The sequence below is a fragment of the Eufriesea mexicana genome, unplaced genomic scaffold (assembly GCF_001483705.2).
Source record: "Eufriesea mexicana isolate 0111107269 unplaced genomic scaffold, ASM148370v2 scaffold2534, whole genome shotgun sequence".
Classification (NCBI taxonomy): domain Eukaryota; kingdom Metazoa; phylum Arthropoda; class Insecta; order Hymenoptera; family Apidae; genus Eufriesea; species Eufriesea mexicana.
Window position 1 is genome coordinate 93,940 of NW_016910610.1, and position 18,542 is coordinate 112,481.

The following is an 18,542-nucleotide window of genomic DNA, read 5'->3' on the forward strand; positions in this document are numbered from 1 at the left end:
ATATATATATATATATATATATATGTATATATATATATATCAGTAAAACAATGTCATTTGAAAATATAATTAACAATATAATTCTATATATTTTTGTTTGCGCGTGATCCTATAGCTTCAACCGAAAGACCGTTTTCACTATTTTATTGTCGATTCCTATAAAATCATCACAGTTTAAACGTGTCCATCTTTACTTAACTTCTCTTCGATGATCGAACCTATAGTACGGACTTTATCCGCTTCTTTAAAATGCAGTTATAGAAAATTTCAAATCGTCATAACGCGCCATCTTATTTCTCGTCGTTTTTTTATTTTCTTTTTTTTATTTACAATACTTGTCGAAACTCGGACTTCTCTCTTATAAAAAAGGACTTATGTAGTAACGAACAATGTTAGTAATATGCACCGTGTAATTCAAGTCAATTTATAAACGAGGATCTCTTTGGGCATCTTGGTGAGATCTTTCTCGAGTACAACCGTGCTTAAAAATTGAATTTCATCAGTTCCCCTATTATCGAAGCACCGTCACTGTTATTCCTTAAATGGATTCCACTAAGATCTACGACGATCTGTCGAGATACGCGCAAACTTTATTCGTAACAGTTTTCTTTGATCGAATCAGATCGTCGTTTTCAACGGAACATTCAGCGAAAGATTGTTTTCTGCTATGAACCGTTCTTCATTGAGACATTGAGAAACAATTTTCATCGCCGTCGATCAATTATAACTTTCGTTTTTCTTCTTTTTTCATCTTTCATTACGTTGATCTTTACCAAACAGCGCATTTCTTTGCGGGATTCATCTTCGAGCCAAGGGGACAATTAAAATCCTTCGAGAATTCCTCCATGTTCGAAAGAGGGCCGTGAACGCGGAATTTTCCTGGACTATGGAAACCAGTTGTAATACGAAGCTTCGTTGCTTCAGGCCTGTACTTGCTACACCAGGTGTTCGCTGCGCTAATCCAGAATAGTTGTTGCGGAGAATAAGGAAGACCTGGTAACTTTGGCTCATCTTGATTTCGCTTTACCCACTCTCGGTAAGCCAGATAGGCTTCTTTTATCCCACCGTTGTCAGCGATATTTTCACCTTGAGTGTTGATACCATTTAACTGTAACAGAAAATGAAGCAATTTTGTTTGTATTTTTTTCTTTTAGATTTCTTTTAGAATGTATCTTCGAGTGACTGAAAATACAAAAGTTTGGGTAAAAAGAAGAAATTTAATGAAAACAAACAAATTTAAACTAGAGAAAAGACTATCTACTTTACTTAATAAATATTTAACTCGAAACGAATATTTCGTTTGATAGTGAGGTATAGTTTCAATAAATTTCAGCAGACAAAACGATTGCCTATATCGAAAGAAAAATATCAAAGTCGCTCCCGCTGTTGAAAGAAGCGTTACTCTATTGGTTAGAATAACCAGTCTACCAGACTAGCTTTTGTGTTTATTTCAATGGTTATCTAACGTCAGATTGAGAAGTACGTGCCGTGCACGAGTTTGACCTCTTTGAGAAAAAATTCGCGCCTTATCTTCGATACTCGATTATCATTGAAGAACATCATCGTTAAACATTATTTGCATCGCAGGAGCTCAACGAAGCTTACGTAAGGGTACTGAATAAAAAGCTCGGCATACGTTGATATCCCTAAAATTAGAATCTACAATCAAACAAATATTGGAATCGATTGACGCAAAGCAAGGAATGACACGAATAGACAAAGAAGAAAAAGAAACAAGATAACGTATAATAAAAGAAGATGCTTACGTTCAAGCCAACTTCTTCCACCGTATAATTGCCATATTGATGAATAATACACTCTGCTCTTTCCAGATACTTTTCCTTTGTCTGTGGCGCCCACCAGTCCACCAGATTTCCGTTTTTATCGAATTGCCTACCCTGGTCGTCGAAGCCGTGCGTTATTTCGTGGCCAATAACGAAACCAATGGCGCCGTAATTCATATACCTTGGTCGATCGTTATTGAAGAAAGCGCCTTGTAAAATACCAGCCGGGAATTCTGTAAAGGTATTACACGAATGTTATCGACTCTTTAATATCGTATAACGATTTACTACGAAATTATCGTTCTATCGGCTTTTATGAAGCAGTACTCACGTATACTGTTCTCGATGGACGAATAAAAGGCGTTAACGATGGCTGGTCTTCCGTGAGTTATCCAATCGCTCTTGTTCACGGGTTTCCTCAGTTTGCTGAAGGAATACTCGACTCCGAACAAAGTCAGGTTCAGAATACCTTCCAGGTAATTATCCGTCGTTAATTCCAGTTTTTCGTAGAATTCTTCCAGTTTATTGTTGTCCAGTAACTCGTCGGGATAGGCAATATGACTGGCCATGCTGGCTGCCTTGTTCAGAGCACTCTTCCTCGTCTCTTCGTCCATCCAATCAACCTGAAGGATATCGAATTATTTTTAAATGAGCAGAACCGAGGGAGCGCGAGACGATTATCATACATATCCTAAGTTGAAACGAACATACCTTTTGTAATATCTTAGTGAATTCTTTTCTAATATCAGCCACCATTTCCACGGCGTTCTTCTTCGCATCCTCCTTGAAGTATTTTCTGACATACATGGCACCGACGCTTATGCTCAAGCTACCGGAAACTGTATCGATGCATTCTTTCCATCTAGGCTCTCTTTCTGTTTTCCCGCTTAATGCCGTGGAATATTGCAGCTGCCTCTTTCGAATGTTGTCCGTGAGATAGCTCACAGAGGAGGCGGCAGCTCTCCACATCACATAATTAGCTTGAACCCTTTTCGGAGTGGTGGCCAACAGCTTCTCCAAGCTTGCGATGTAATTGGGAACACTGACAATCACGACTTCCTCTTCGTCGACTTGAACGTTGGGCGCCAGAAGGGTATTGAAGTATTCCTTCCATGGAACACTGGGGTAGGTTTTCGACAACTCTCTTACCGTCATGGGATTGTAGAGAAGCGTGGCGTTGCGACGTTTTTCGTTCGGCAAAGAAATCTGAAGAGGTAATGTTCCAGATTTTAGTTTTCATCTATTAATTACGGCAAACTTTATTATATAGCATCACGTGAATATAATGGAAAGAACTATTCTATCTATTTAACATTTTAAAATATTAACTCACCGAAACATTCTCGAGTTAAAAAATTAATTTTGCAGAAAATTTATAGCCAGATATAAGATGGTAGAACGAACAAGTCTTTCGTTAAATCTAGTTTGATGTAAATGTTAAAAGAAGCTCGAGTTCGATTTAAGAATTAACTTACATTGGCGAGGTTCATCTCGAATTCCAACGACTCCTTCAGTTCCTGCTTCGCGTCGGTTTTGTTAGCCCCAAGAATCGCCGCGATATCGACCATGTAGCTGTAATAGGCTTGAACAATTTTATCGTCGGGCCCCTTCGACAGATATTCGCGCGATAATCCAAGCGAAGCTTGATCCAGCTATAAGAAAAGAATATCTAAATTCTTATCTACATTGGCTCGTGTTGACACGCCATTATTACATTCATTATCATAGCAAACACTCTTTAAATCATCGACCTACTAAGCAAACAAATTCGTGTATCGTAAGGAACAAACGTGTTCATACTGGGAATAAACATTGAGTCACGATCACAAATGCGATCTGACCACGTTTATGATCAATTATTGTTGCACAATTACGCTAAGTGGCATAGCTCCTGCGGAAAGGTGTATTTACATTGGGAATTCGCGCGTTTAACTTTACAACCGAATGCTCCATTCCATCCGTTGATGTAATTCTGTTTGTCAAGGATTTCTCGTCGGTTCGCGAGATTGCGATTTTACGGCTACGCGGAAATTTCTCCGAACCCGGGATACGTACATCGATTATCCGTTTCGTGCTGTTCTTCAGATCGACACCGATGCTGAAATCGATGAAGTAATCGACGGAGTAACCCATCTCGCGGAACTTGTACACGGACTCCTTCCAATTGAAATCGTCCTCGTTCCACTGCTCGCCCTCCAGAATGGGCCATCCACCGAGTTTTCGCAGAATGTTCAGCAACGGCTCTAACCCTTGCTGCTCGATGACGGCTGAAAAACGTTTCATATTTTTACCGACGATGTAAATCGCATTCTCAAGGATGAATGATGATGTTCTTCGAGCTCTCCTAGATCTCTCAAACTTAATAATTCAATTTATTCTTAGCTAAAGCTGGTTTTTCTCAGAAGAATACCAAAGTCCTAAAGATTATTATAAACTTCGGTTGGCAGAACTTTTCTACCAATTAATTGTAGAATATTTTTAGATTTGATTAGGATGCGATGGTCGAAGTGTTCCTGTAGGGAACACTTCGCCAGGTCTAGAGGACCCGTCAGGATCTGGTTGCTAGATGGGTCGTAGGAGGTCGGGGCCAGGTCACGTGAGGCGGCTTCGCACAACCCCGGCTTTTTCCGTCGTAAGCCGAGGGTGACTCGGCCACGATCACCTGACCCTTCGGAGGGCCTAACCCGGAAGAAGGAGTCTCCTACACCCCTGCTTTGGCATGGAGGAGTTTTCTCCTCCTTTGGGTGAGGCCCTTGTCTTTCAGACGGGCTTAAAAAGGTCCATTCTGGAAGATAGAGGCAGTTTTTAGGTTTAGAGAGAGTTCGAGAGATACGGAGTTTTAGAGTTTGAGTTGAGAGTTATTAAATTAGTCAGTGTGATGCATTTAGCGAGTCAGTGGAGTTAGATCGAGTCAGTTCCAGTTCTTAATCAGCGAAATTTTTATTTTTAACCGAAGTACTCTCCAGCGTCGTAGAGACTGTATGACTTTACATAATTGTCGGCATAGATGGTAACTGCAATACCTTCTCATTTCAGAGAATTTTTAATATTTTTAAATAGAATTTAACTTGACAAGATTTTCTCGGATTTAGCTATCGATATTATTAAGAATAATAATGATTGCACTATGATAAATATTATGACGACGAGTATCATACAGCTGATATTGTATTAATTCTTTGGGGCACGGCGGGATTAAAAGTGTCCCACCTTTTTGATGCACCGTAATGCATGATGGGACATTTTTAGTCCCACCTAGAAATATTGCAATACCTGCACGAGCATAGGTTCATATTTCGTCTTATTTACGTAAAGCAGTTGGTAATACCTTTAACAGTACAGTCAGTACAGGTTCATTACTTGTTGCAAGCAGAAGGTTTATTGCGATTCCTTTATTAGTAAAAATATAGTAATTTTGTTTCATTTAAAACACAATAAAATTTTCATGCAACATGGGTCTATTTTATTATCTAAAATCCTGTGCCGCAAAGAGTTAACGAAGTGTATAAGTCTACACAAAATTCTAATCTTCAGAGATCTTATAAAGACTCACTCTTGTTCATGCAAGCCTTATACAAATTCTTAGCGAGTTTGAACGGCTTTGGCTCTTCCGGTGGACTCTTCTCCTCTATACTAGCTCTCAAGTGATTCTGCAATTCGTCACTGATCTTAGTGAACGTATTGACACTGGTCTTGTCGTCCGGGATGATAGTGGTCTTAAGGAATCCACCGCAAGCGAAATCGTAGAAGTCGTCGCACGGCTCCACTTCGCGGTCCATGTTCTTCAGTAATCTGGAGGCTGAAGATTCACGGTTCGATACGGTTAGAAAAATTAATGGCGGTTTGACTCTTCGAGTCAAGAGTCCGAGTTAACCACTTGCGCTATAAAGACGTGCCACGCACGTCGAGATGATTTTGTTCCAAAGCCGCCAGCGACGTGTATACCACGTTGATAGGCATTTGTCACGTTGGCTAACAGTTAGCTCGCAGACGCGGTGCGGCGTCAATATAACGCCTTGCCTCATTTTATATTGTAGACCTCGGCACGGCAACCGAAAGTTAAATCGTAGCGCAAGTGGTTAATTCGATCTTTTCGAAAGCGAAATTCTGAACAAACCCGTGTGGATGCATTCCTGAGTGTAACACACGTCTTCGTCGCAGTCGGGTCCCTTGTCGATCACGTGCATGCCTTTGTTCTGCTGGTATCCGTTGAGGGCGCCGGCTGTGGATGGTAATCCCTCTGAGTTAACAGGATCTACTCTCGCGTAGGCGCAGATGCAGGTGCAGTTGCAACACAAAAACAATGCAGGGCACTGTTAACGATTGTTAGTGGTGGCCTTTTAAGCTGCGATTGCAAGCAATTTGATTAATGAGTACGAAACGGAGTGATTTCGCGATTTTATTCGTATTCGACTACGAATACCTTTTAATCCTCTGAGGATTAACCCTTTCGGTACTACTGTCGCCCATTGGCGGCGGCCATGAAACGTTCTCTGGGTACTACCGTCGCCTATTGGCAGCATCCGCGAAACGTCACCGATCACTGTCGCGATCCGAATGAAAAGTTTAGTATCAATCACGCTCGAGATTTCTATGAATACCACAAAACACGTTTTCGTGGCTTCCAGTGCAACCACTCTTGTGGAAAACTTGTTCCTACCACGAATGTATAACCACGGCCAGCTCCTCCGTACCGAAAGGGTTAAAAGTGGAAAATTGAAAGATAACTATAGATCTTTCTCGCGATAAATTTTTGTGCATGGAAAATAATTGTTTATCTTTAAACTTAATTTTTAATTAGGTAACTAATTTTTAATCAGTTAATATAAAAATAAAAATGAAATAAGAAAAAGGAAAGGAAAAGTGAAAACATTCTCATTTTTAAGAGAAATATGTTAATTTTAATCGATACTTATTTTTGGACACAACTCGCACTACTTGGAAGGAGTATTATAGGGGTTAAGTAAAAATGTCGACATAGCGATGAGAATAATAAAATTATTTTTGCCGCGATGTACACCGCATTTGACTTAATAAGTAAAAGTATCGTGTCCCCTATGTGGCGGCGTTCACCCGAAAAGGTTTAATCATCGTGTGTATATTTACCAACGTTAAGTTAGGCGTTTCATCGACAAATGGATATCGATCGGTAAAGATCGTAAATACAAACGATGATCGATGAGGGTATTTAATAAAGCGAATTAATAGCAGCTCGTGGAGTAATATATTCGATCGCATCCATAATATTAATTACCAGGAATAAAAGCAATTTTGTTACCAGCAATTTCTACAGGCAGTGCTAAACGTTTCGTAAGATTCTAATTACGAAAATAAAGTAACTTTACGTATTTATAAATAACACCTTTTAAAACTAGACCTCCCACCTGATACTGTGTATGCAAGTATCGTATACATTTAAAATATAAATAAAGTGCAAAGTAATATAAAAATATGGTTATACAGATATATAGGTATACGCAATCGTGCCTTTATTAGAATGAAAATCGATGTTAATTTTATCAAACCTACACTTGTATTTTAGTAATTCTAAAAGGAAGATACTTAAAACTAGTCACTTCGGCTGGTTTACTAGTTCTAGCGTTAAAATATTACGTGGACGTAATTTCAAAGAACCCAAGTTATATTTTTCACCGATAATACGAACGTAGTTTCACTTAAGACGAACCAAAACCGGAATACACTCCCCTCGTGTCATATTCGTCAGCGAGTGTCTACAGATAAGAGCCAGTCGCAATCGATATTACCAAACGAGTACGACGAATGGTAAACGGAAGTGTAAAGCAATCTAGCCGTTAAATCGCCTAACCGGTGGTGTCACGCGTGTTTGTACATTGTTCCGGTCGCGATTCGTTTCACGGTTTGAATGAGCCTCTGTGCAAAAAACGTAACTAGCCTTAAGCAATTGACTCGTTCGAACATACATGACCATCTAAAAAGGTTATGCGTATTTTTCACGCATACGAATATACTGTGGACTTACTTCAACTAATTCACCACTAGCAATAAAATCTAAAGATTCTTCCAAACTAAGAATAGTTGATGGTGTCAATCTAACATCTTCATCATTACTTGAACTTCTAGTATTGGTTAACTGTTTTACTTTACAAGGATTAACATCCAAATCTTTATCGCGACTACTTAGGCCAATAATAATTCCTTCATATATTTCAATTTATGGTTTAACGGATAAAGTTCCACGTTCTTCTAAAGTATTTAAAGCATACGGTAACGTTGTTCCTGTGATCATATTTATTAGAACACCATTTCTATTGTTATGAATTTCACTTTTAACCCCTTGCACCCGAGAGGTGCCTTTCATTCACCATTTGATAAAATGTCGAAGATCTATATTAATTAATATGTCAAATTTAAAATAACGTAACAGTGTGCGAGGTATCGAAATTAAATAATTCTACGTGTTAATTATTATACAATTTCTTTATTTACTGCTGAAAATAATATCGTCAGCTTTGTAGCAGAAAATTTTTGAAGTCCTACTCTTCTTTAGTGAAAAAATTGTCGAGTGCAAAGGGTTAATTGTTCATATGTAAGGAAACTACAAACCATAACACCTGCTCCGTGGATAGTATTAACATAATGACAACCATATCCAATTTATACTCGTGTTGGAATATGGAAGATAATTTTATCACGAACATTATCAGAATCCATATTAGTCAACATTATCATAATCGTAATAAATCTTTTCTTAGATTTAAATTATTAATAACGGTACCACTATATCCAGTAGGATGATTCAAAATGATTCAAAATCAATCAACGCGAATTTGTTTAAAATTCTTATCCAGTGCCTCGTCAGTCATCGTCAAATTGTCTTTCAGCACGGAGAAAGAAATTAACGGAAAGAAGAAGAGGTTTCACTAGCTAGATGTTTACCTATTTACAATTCAGGAAATGCAAAAATTAGCCGACACTTTCACGATGCTATTATGGTTCATCAGCAGTCGAGTTCGTATCGATTCGCGAAGAAACAGAAACATCTTATTGGCGCCACCAACCCGATGATTATTCGTCGATGATTCGTAAAAATATTTCGGTGATTCACCCATTGTTTCTCTAATAAAATTACCACATAGTCGATTACGATGTTTAACATTTGCAGAAGTTAGACTTCATCAGATTTCGTCACCGATCGAATTGACGTCCATTCGTAGAGAAGAAATAAAGACACCTCATTGACGCCACCGATCCCCAGGAGTGCTTCTTGAAACACAATTGTTTATCGATAATTTCTTAATATATTTCCATGATTCATCGATTGTTTCCCTAATAATATTACCACATTGTAGGATTGACGTCTATTCTCGAAGAAGAAACAAAAACACCTCATTGACGATATCAACTACGACGATTGTTCGTCGATGATCCTAAAATATATTTCCATGATTCACCGATTCTTTCTCTAATAAAATTATCGCATAGTCAATTACGACATTTAACATTTGTAGAAGATAGACTTCACCAAGGTACGTCACTAGTCGAATTGACGTCCATTCTTGAAGAAGAAACAAAGACACCTTATTGACCTTATCAACTGCGACGATAGTTCGTCGATGATCCCGATATATATTTCCATGATTCACCGATTGTTTCTCTAATAAAATTACCGCATGGTCGATTACGATAATTAACATTTGTAGAAGTTAGACTTCACCAGAGTTCGTCACCGATCGAATTGACGTCCATTCTTGAAAAAGAAACAAAGACACCTTATTGACGTTATCAACTACGATGATTGTTCGTCAATGATCCCTAAATATATTTCCATGATTCACCGATTGTTTCTCTAACAAAATTATTGCATAGTCAATTACGATATTTGGACTTTACAAAGGTTCGTCACCGATCGATTTGACGTCCATTGTCGAAGAAGAAACAGAGGCACCTCATTGACGCTATCAACTACGACGATTGTTCGTCAATGATCCCTAAATATATTTCCATGATTCACCGATTGTTTCTCTAACAAAATTATTGCATAGTCAATTACGATATTTAACGTTCGTAGATGTTGGACTTTACAAAGGTTCGTCACCGATCGATTTGACGTCCATTGTCGAAGAAGAAACAGAGGCACCTCATTGACGCTATCAACTACGACGATCGTTTATCGATGATCCTAAAATATATTTCCACGATTCACCTACTGTTTCTCTAATAAAATTCTCGCATAGTCGAATACGATAATTTAACTTCTGTAGAAGTTAAATTTCAGCAGGCTTCGTCACCAATCGAATTGACGTCCATTCGCGGAGAAGAAACAGAAACACCTCATCGGCGCCAGCGACCCCGAGGAGTGCTTCTTAAAACACGATTGTTCGTCGATGATCCGTAAAAATATTTCGATGATTCACCGATTGTTTCTTGAATGAAGTTACCACGCGATGTCGACTGACACACGATCGAAAATACACAGTGTGGAGCATTTGCCCTGTTACTTGTTCTGGCTGGGCCATAGGAGAATCTCGACCCGGTGAGTAACTTTCAAAACAATAATCACTCACCCTGGTGCGTCAGAGTCTAGCACAAGCTCTTATTGACGTCACGATACTTGACGTCAAATTACGTGCTTCGCCATCGGACACGGGTTGTTCTTCGTTGGCAGACTGTTATAATCGACGTAACGAGAGAAAGAGGAAACGAGTATCCGCGGATGCAGCCTACCATGTAAAGTCACGCGATTATCGCACGAGGAAGTGGTAGTCATGCGATCGTAATCTCGTACGTGGAACAAGGGTAAAACGAAACTGCGCTTTCTTTCGGATTACCGAGGATCACGTAGTACTACGTTCTGCAACGTAGTTGCGTAACACCGCGTGTATTTTCGTCCACATTTTCATACTCTCTAACGATATTCGGGAACCACGAGATAGAACTTGCTCGTCTCGACCCTTTGCGCTCCAAGGCTTCCTCGATATATCGAAGTAGTAGCTCTTGAATTTCATACTGTAAAATCTACGACCTTTTTTGACTTCTCGACATGTTTGAATAGCTTTTCTAGCGTCCAACGTTCACACCCTCGTCGATAGATGGATTCCTACTTGAAAGAGGTTCGAAGACTTTCTACCAAGTCCTCGGTGAACCCTCGATCTTACATAAATACAAGTTACTGTGTCTACCTAAGTATCCCCATCTAAGGCAGAGCCTTCACAATATTCTTATTATAATTTAAGTACCTAGAGTTAAGATTACTAGCACTCGACTCAGGAGTCATCGATCTCATTGCATTATTGCTAAAAAAAAAAAAAAAAAAGGCAGGACCAGCTAGAAAGCTTTATTGTGACGAGTCCACTAACAGGCCTAGGATGAAACGCATCCCTTCCTCACGACGTCGTTTCACGTGCTACCCTATTATAGCAAAACGACTGAGAGGGATATCAACAGGCAGAACCGTAGGAACCACAGACCATCATCATAACCCCTATGGGATGGATCCTCACAAGCTCATCCACCGATTTCGATGAGTTCTTCATATAATTTAAAAATTAATTTTGAATAACTTCTTCCTATGTACACAAGGGGTGGTCTGCCTTAGTTCCCTAGATATCTGTGCAAAACTTTCGACATTACTCGACGACCATACTCTGCTTATCCTTGAAATAATAATTATTATTCACGATACATATCGAAAACGACCCTGGCCGATTTTATCACTCCTTCAAGGGAGAAGGGAATGGCGACTGATTTCGAGAGTCTGTTCTGAAATACAACGGGGTAAATTTGTAACGAATCGTACACATGACGTATTTATTACACGTCGATCACGATGTATTAGTTTGACTAAAAAGTTCGTTCACCTTCCACCGATTTATGCACTTCGAGGGACATGATAAAAATATTACTTCCATCAACCTCAACGGACAAATACCCTAAAGTATCATAGCGTATACCCTAACCAGCCTCCGTTGTAGTCTCGTCATATCGTTGGAAATGTCAGGCCGTCACGATACAAAACGAAGCGAACTATCGTACAAAGGAATTAATATACCGTTTAGCTTCACGCGATCCACGCGATCCACGCGATATTTCGAGGATCCAAGAGAAGTGCGTTGATTCGCGGGAATAAATCAGCATGAGGAAATAGGTCGCACGTGACACCAGCTGTCAATGAAATTTATGACAACTCGATTGTAAGCCCGTCTAGCCAGCTTTCACACGTGCCAGAAATTCTTTTTTAATGGCTTTTTTCGACGTATCCACGGGACCGTTATCGAACCGTTTCCTCGCGAGAGGAACGCCAATTTGTCGCTTCCGTCGAACCTCTACCGGTTTAGGAGTAATCGAAAAGGCACAAATTAGTAAAAATAAATAAGAAAAATAAATAAGGAGACACAGGACCGCGAGTATCGCGGAAAGAATCTCGTTTCAAAAGTCGCGGAATTTAAGCGGAATTAAAGAGGAAACGACTTACGGGTTAAGTCAGAGAACCAGTTGCTGCGTCCGTTTGTTTGTTCTTTTGAGATCAACGGATACGCGATGGTCATTGTGAGACCATAATTGCGTAATTTTGGTGAGCATTACTCTACGCGGGTCGTGGAAACCAGCGAAGAGTTAACGAGATAATTGATAATAAGCGCCATTAAACGACGTTAGACATTGTTTTAATCGCGGCGGAAGTGAACGGTGACTCGCGCCATCTTGGTGAACCCGCGCGGATGTTAATCGTGGCGTTTTTAAGCTCGTTAAGGAGCGAGTATTCGGATTACACGCACAGGTGTGTGATCAATCGTGGTACAGTGTGAGCAGTACAGTGTACACGACGTCGACGAGTTAGTATCACGTTTCGATTGCGGCCGAGGAACGAATATTCGGAATTCCACGCGAATTTCGTCGATGTTCCGAGCTGGTAGCGATGTTATCGAATATTAATATGCGTAATTAAGTCGTGGATGTGAAGATCGGGCTCTCTTTAGCGTCGATGCAAGCGATCAGCTGTGTGAGACACGTGCAAGCATAATTGACATATTCTAAGAATAACGAACAATTTAGAAGCACCAATTAAGTATCACGATACTACGTATTTACGTAGCTCGGAAAACTTAGCGAAGCTGAAAAATGATTGAAAAAATCGTTTAATAAAAATAACGAGCGTAATTTAGACACTCGACGTTTACAGGTGGATAGGAATTAATTGCGAATTGACAAAGCGAATTCCCGTAGGAATTTTTTCGCATTTTCGTACCGTTTCTAGTCGACGTGTTGCAGGATGCAGTGTTCGCCGCCAGAACACCGAGTGCAACAGCCAACGCGATGCACAAAAGCACCCCGCAGACTGCTATCACGGTTAGTCCGCGCTCCAGCGCTGATCTCCTTTTCCACCATGTTGGATTCCTGAAAGAAAATAGAAGCAGCCGAGATTAATATTTTTTTCCTGTCAATGAACTCTTCTTTTTGACACTTCATTGCATTACTATCTACTCGTTATCGTTGGACTCGTTCCATACGATTATTACCGTATTGAAATTAGCGAGTTGGTAAATAATGATGCGCGATTAAAAATAAAAACACGACGATCCAGATATTTCTTTTCCAATCTTTAACTTCGCTGTTGTAATATTTGTAAACAAGAATGAAAGAAAAAAATAGGAAGCTTTTTCTTCTTTACTACAAACAACGAAGAATTTATTAAGCATGCATGTTTAGACACCATTTAAAATCCAAATAAGGAAATTTGAAATATGGTATTTTACTCGTGATGAAATTTAGATAAAGAGGAACATAAAATTCATAAAAGTGTCAGGAAAATTTAGGTTATGTTAGACGTAACTTGGAATTTCTGTGATGAAATCAAGGCATTTAGCGTGCAGGGAAGTAACCGTATTCAGTTGTGCAACAATAGATATATAAAGTTTAACACGTTAAGAGCTCAGTCCGTTTTGCTTGCCGTCAGGCCCAGACTCGGCCGTCAAGTGGGCCACTGGCGGCGGGCGAAGTGTTCATAAAACTCGGAGATACTGTACCAATTGTTATAACAGGAATTCCCAAAAGTTAGGTCCAAAGATGGCGAAGAATTTAACACCAAAAGTTAGCACCTTTTGGTCCTAGTCTGGGCCGGTTCCTGAGGATCGGCTGGGCCCGAACGGAAAATCTAGCGCCGGTCCTCGGGGACAATACTTTAAAAGCGTTCTACACTGCTCCGGATTTGAGACTGACTGCTGCAAGGGACAGCAGGCCCTTTCAACACGTTGAGTGCTACGTCAGTTCCTGGGGACTGACAGTAGACTTTTCGTTTGGACGGCGTGGATTCTAGGTACTGACAGCGAACTTTTCGTTTGGTCGACATCGGTGCATGAGACCGGAATTGTCTAGGGTTAAATTATTAATGACAATTAATATATTGTAAAAACTAAATTCCCTCTGCTGAAGTAAATCTTTACACTTCCGTGGCTTTTTCTGACTGATCGTCTTTTGGTGATCACCTTTTTGCCTTTCTGACATTCCCCACTCCAATGTTTTTTCCTTTCATTTTTATTTTTTCCCTTTTTTGGGAATATTTTTTTCTTCCCTTTTTTTATATTATTAAGTTTTTGTTTTTTCGTGAAAGTCAAAGCTTTCCTTGCCTAACCTTTCCAAACATAACATAGCCTTTTTTTCTTTATAAAATGTGAAAAATGCATCAGATCTCCTCTAATCTTCAGGAATCTCTTTCGAATTTACATCATCAGTGAACAGAGTAGTCCATCCTTCCGTTTATGATTTGTATATTTGTGCATTGGCTGCACCATTCTCACAGTCCAAACGACAAAGTGAAACAAAGTAATTTTCTGTTCATACTCTTCAGCATACTTGAGCGCTCGGCATCTAGTGCTCACTCGCTGCCACCTGAGCGGAAAGTACAACAAAATCGGTGCCGTACTCAACGTGTTAAACCCAAAAATCGATCACTCGATGACTGCACAGTATCAAAGGTCCTTGAAGTCCAAAGGTCAATATTGGCCTGCAATCTCTAGCAGACCTGTCACCATCGTTGCATGACCGTAGTTAATTTACAACAGTAACGACAGAAGAAACAACTCGAGAGGCACAGCGATGGGAGTAGATAACGTAAGTGAAATTGAGGATGAAGTAAACATATCCTATTTATTTACTCCTTAATTACGAGCGATGAAGATCTACGAAAAAATTTTATCAAGATTTTACTCTCGAGAACGAGATCTTCTTGCAAAATAAATCTCGAGAGCTCACAGTTTCGAAAGTTTCGAAAGCGTCGAGAAATCTCGCCGAGTTTCGAATTCGAATTTCGACAGCTCAAAAATTATACTCGGACTCGATAACTCCAATGTTTACACGCGTATCGATCCTATTTCCGCTAATTTTTAGCCTTCAGAACCGCGTCTGGATCGCGGGAATTTTAATTCGTCGCTCGTTTCTTCTTTCCAGCAATCCTAGACACGCAAACAAAATTTATGTCTCCTCTCGCGGATTTTCGCCCTTGGACGGAATTGGTAGAGGATTAATCTTCTCCGCTCTGTTAAACAGCTAGGGGCAGTAAAATTCGGTTGTTAATGGAAGTAACGTCGGAGTTGTCCCGTGTTAATGGTTTCGAGTTCCTTGAAGTGTTCATATGACTGATTGACCGCGGAATACTCTTCGCAAAAATGGAGTTGCAGACGATGACACTCTATGTGCGTTGGCAATTATCATTTTTACGATTTTTCGACCACGGTCAGGTCGTGAGAGAAATATCCGCAGCGAGAAGCGAGTTGTCAGCGACACGTTCGTTTACTTTATTTTTTGAACAGATTTTTCAATATTATTGGTATTATAGGGTACTTCATCTCTCCTTCGAGGATTGAAAAGGCTTCGCGAGAAACGAGGATTATGTAACTTGACGTTTCTTTTTATTAACGACAATACGGGAAGGAACATTAGTTTTACAATTATAGCCATCGTTTACGTAAGTTTGGAGATTAAGCGGATGAAAAATGTAATTCTTGCGGATCCTCTCATGAATAATTACAAAGCTGCAATTTATTGCGCGGCGGTTATAATTCGATCTCATCCAACGTGTACGAATTGCCTCCGGTGAAATATAATAGTTATATTTATTGCTTCTTAAACGTACTTCAAACATCGCATTTATGTATGTATTATCGTTTCTTTTTTCCTTATTTTTCTTTTCTTTTTTTGAAGGGGGACCAGGAATTCCAATTTTCTCTCGTTCTCCACTTCTCAGTTCTTGAATTTTACGTCTAGTAAAAAGTATCGCGAAAAATAAAATTAGAATTAAACAAAGGTATATTGAATAATTCGATTCCATCCTACGTATACGAATTGCCTCTGGTGAAATATAATAGTTATATTTACTGCTTCTTAAAGGCACTTCAAACATCGCATTTATGTACGTATTATCGTTTCTTCTTTCCTTATTTTTCTTTTTTTTTTTTTTTTTTTTTTTTGAGGGTGGACCGGGAATTCCAATTTTCTCTCGTTCTCCATTTCTCAATTTTCGACTTTTACGTGTTGAATAAGGTATCACGAAAAATAATTTACAATTAAATAAAGGTACATTGAATAAAATATTAATATTATAATAACTAGTATCGTATGCAAAATGATTTTTGTCACAGCTTTTTTATTACAATTATCTTCCCGTTGCTCGATTTAATAAAGAATATCAAAGTTTCAGGAATAAGTCCGAAAATAAAACAGAATTCCTCGGTAAAAATACAACACTCGATATCGATCCTCATTGCTACAATCCTGCTGGTATTGTCAACTCATGAAATAGACACAGATCATTATCCATCGTGTCACAACATCGTATTACGCAATTGCTGTTCTTTATAAACGTCGTAACAATTAATCGCTGGTATTCTTTCACTGTTCTTTGCAAAAGACCGAACAAAATGGCGGTCAGGTATTCGACAAGTCGGGAATTCACCTTTCCCGTTATTCTTTCGCGATAAATCTAATTATTTTCTTACGTCCGTCAGAATTCGTCTCTTAATCGAAAACGAAAGCTAAGTTTCGTTGTAATTGCGAGCTCTGTAAGGCGTCTATAAATCTTTTTTCCGTTAGTAGCGTAAAATCGTGGCTTACTGGACTGTGAGTACTAGAGCTAGCGGTTCACCCTTTTTCTTCGGACTCTAGACAAATAATTGCTGCGGTACGAGCACGTAGAATGTTGAAACCAGTTGCGATACACTTTTAGATCGCCGTTATGCAGAACCCGATTACCTTTCGATAGTGAAAAGTAGCTCGAATCAGCAACCGAGCGTGAACCGGCTCTGCTCGCACAATGCTTTATGTATCCTCGACTATAGTGAATTGTGTTTAGTAATAAGTATTGTAACACGTAAACCTAACTTTTTATCACTTAGTATTATTATTATATTATTATTTCAAACAATCCTTAGGATAATTTGGAATAATCATGCCTGCTCGCACAATGCTTTATATATCCTCGACTATAGTGAATTGTGTTTAGTAATAAGTATTGTGACACGTAAACCTAATTTTTTATCACTCAGTATTATTATTATTATTATTATTATTATTACTATTATTATATTATTATTTCAAACAATCCTTAGGATAAGTTTGAAATAATCATGCCTGCTCGCACAATGCTTTATGTATCCTCGACTAGCGTGAATTGTGTTTAGTAATAAGTATTGTGACACGTAAACCTAACTTTTTATCACTTAGTATTATTATTATATTATTATTTCAAACAATCCTTAGGATAATTTGGAATAATCATGCCTGCGCGCATAATGCTTTATATATCCTCGACTATAGTGAACTGTGTTTAGTAATAAGTATTGTAACACGTAAACCTAACTTTTTATCACTTAGTATTATTATTATATTATTATTTCAAACAATCCTTAGGATAATTTGGAATAATCATGCTTGCTCGCACAATGCTTTATATATCCTCGACTATAGTGAATTGTGTTTAGTAATAAGTATTGTGACACGTAAATCTAACTTTTTATCACTTAGTATTATTATTATATTATTATTTTTAACAGTTCTTAGGATAATTTGGAATGTTCATGCTGCAGGCTCACACGCTGCGATTTGACATAATCCTGTTCTGATAATAAATCATCGTTGACCAATTCGTGACATCATTCCTGCAATATTCGTCATTTTTATTTCCACTCCCGTTTATTATACTTTCTAATCATTTTATATCATACTGAAATATTTCTTTCATTATATCGTTGTAATTATACTTAGACGCGTGAAATCGAGGTCCAACCTTTTCATCCCAGTTACGATCAATCCTAGTAAGGAAATCGAAATGCAGATTTAAACGCAGCTGGCTCGTAAAAATGGAGTGTTTCAAGTGAAACTCGATAAGCTGCGAAAAGCGTGCTTAAAGAAACAACGTTTCAATGCTTATCTTCAGAAGATTTTTCAATCGATCATGAATATGGACTAGTGGTAGTTCATTAATGAAGTACAGTCCAAGGCTAACTAGGTTTAGCTGATTGCTTGTCGCATAAGGAAACTGCACATTCAACATGAAACAAAACAAAGTAGCGAACAGTACAGAGCTCTACGATGATAGTCTAAAATGACGTAGATCCTCGTGTTTCTTTCGTCACACTGGACGTATCGTAAATACTGATGGTGAATCGAATAATATATAACACGTTTCTAATTACACGGTTAATCTCGATATTTAATTACGTATCGCGTCTATGAGCGATTAAAAAAATATTGATACTAAATTATTAATATTCTATAATAATTATTATT

At 38.6% G+C, this 18,542-nt stretch overlaps 1 protein-coding gene across 2 annotated transcripts in view; it reads right to left on the reverse strand.

Moving 5' to 3' along the window:
- Window positions 1-101: 101 nt before the first annotated feature.
- The window catches only part of Nep2 (M13 family metallopeptidase neprilysin 2), a 40,242-nt gene continuing 21,801 nt past the window's right edge, over window positions 102-18,542 (reverse strand). Inside the window, exons 2-10 of one of the 2 annotated variants that reach the window (XM_017903794.1) lie at window positions 13,009-13,157; window positions 5,902-6,006; window positions 5,338-5,583; window positions 3,840-4,051; window positions 3,260-3,436; window positions 2,496-2,990; window positions 2,116-2,407; window positions 1,767-2,017; window positions 102-1,108 (exon numbers count right to left, since the gene is read on the reverse strand). In XM_017903794.1, the coding sequence (XP_017759283.1) occupies window positions 770-1,108; window positions 1,767-2,017; window positions 2,116-2,407; window positions 2,496-2,990; window positions 3,260-3,436; window positions 3,840-4,051; window positions 5,338-5,583; window positions 5,902-6,006; window positions 13,009-13,157 (2,266 nt within the window). In that variant the 3' untranslated portion in view covers window positions 102-769. Of the gene's footprint in view, window positions 1,109-1,766; window positions 2,018-2,115; window positions 2,408-2,495; window positions 2,991-3,259; window positions 3,437-3,839; window positions 4,052-5,337; window positions 5,584-5,901; window positions 6,040-13,008; window positions 13,158-18,542 lie in introns of both variants that reach the window. The other variant, XM_017903793.1, reaches the window with a different exon arrangement.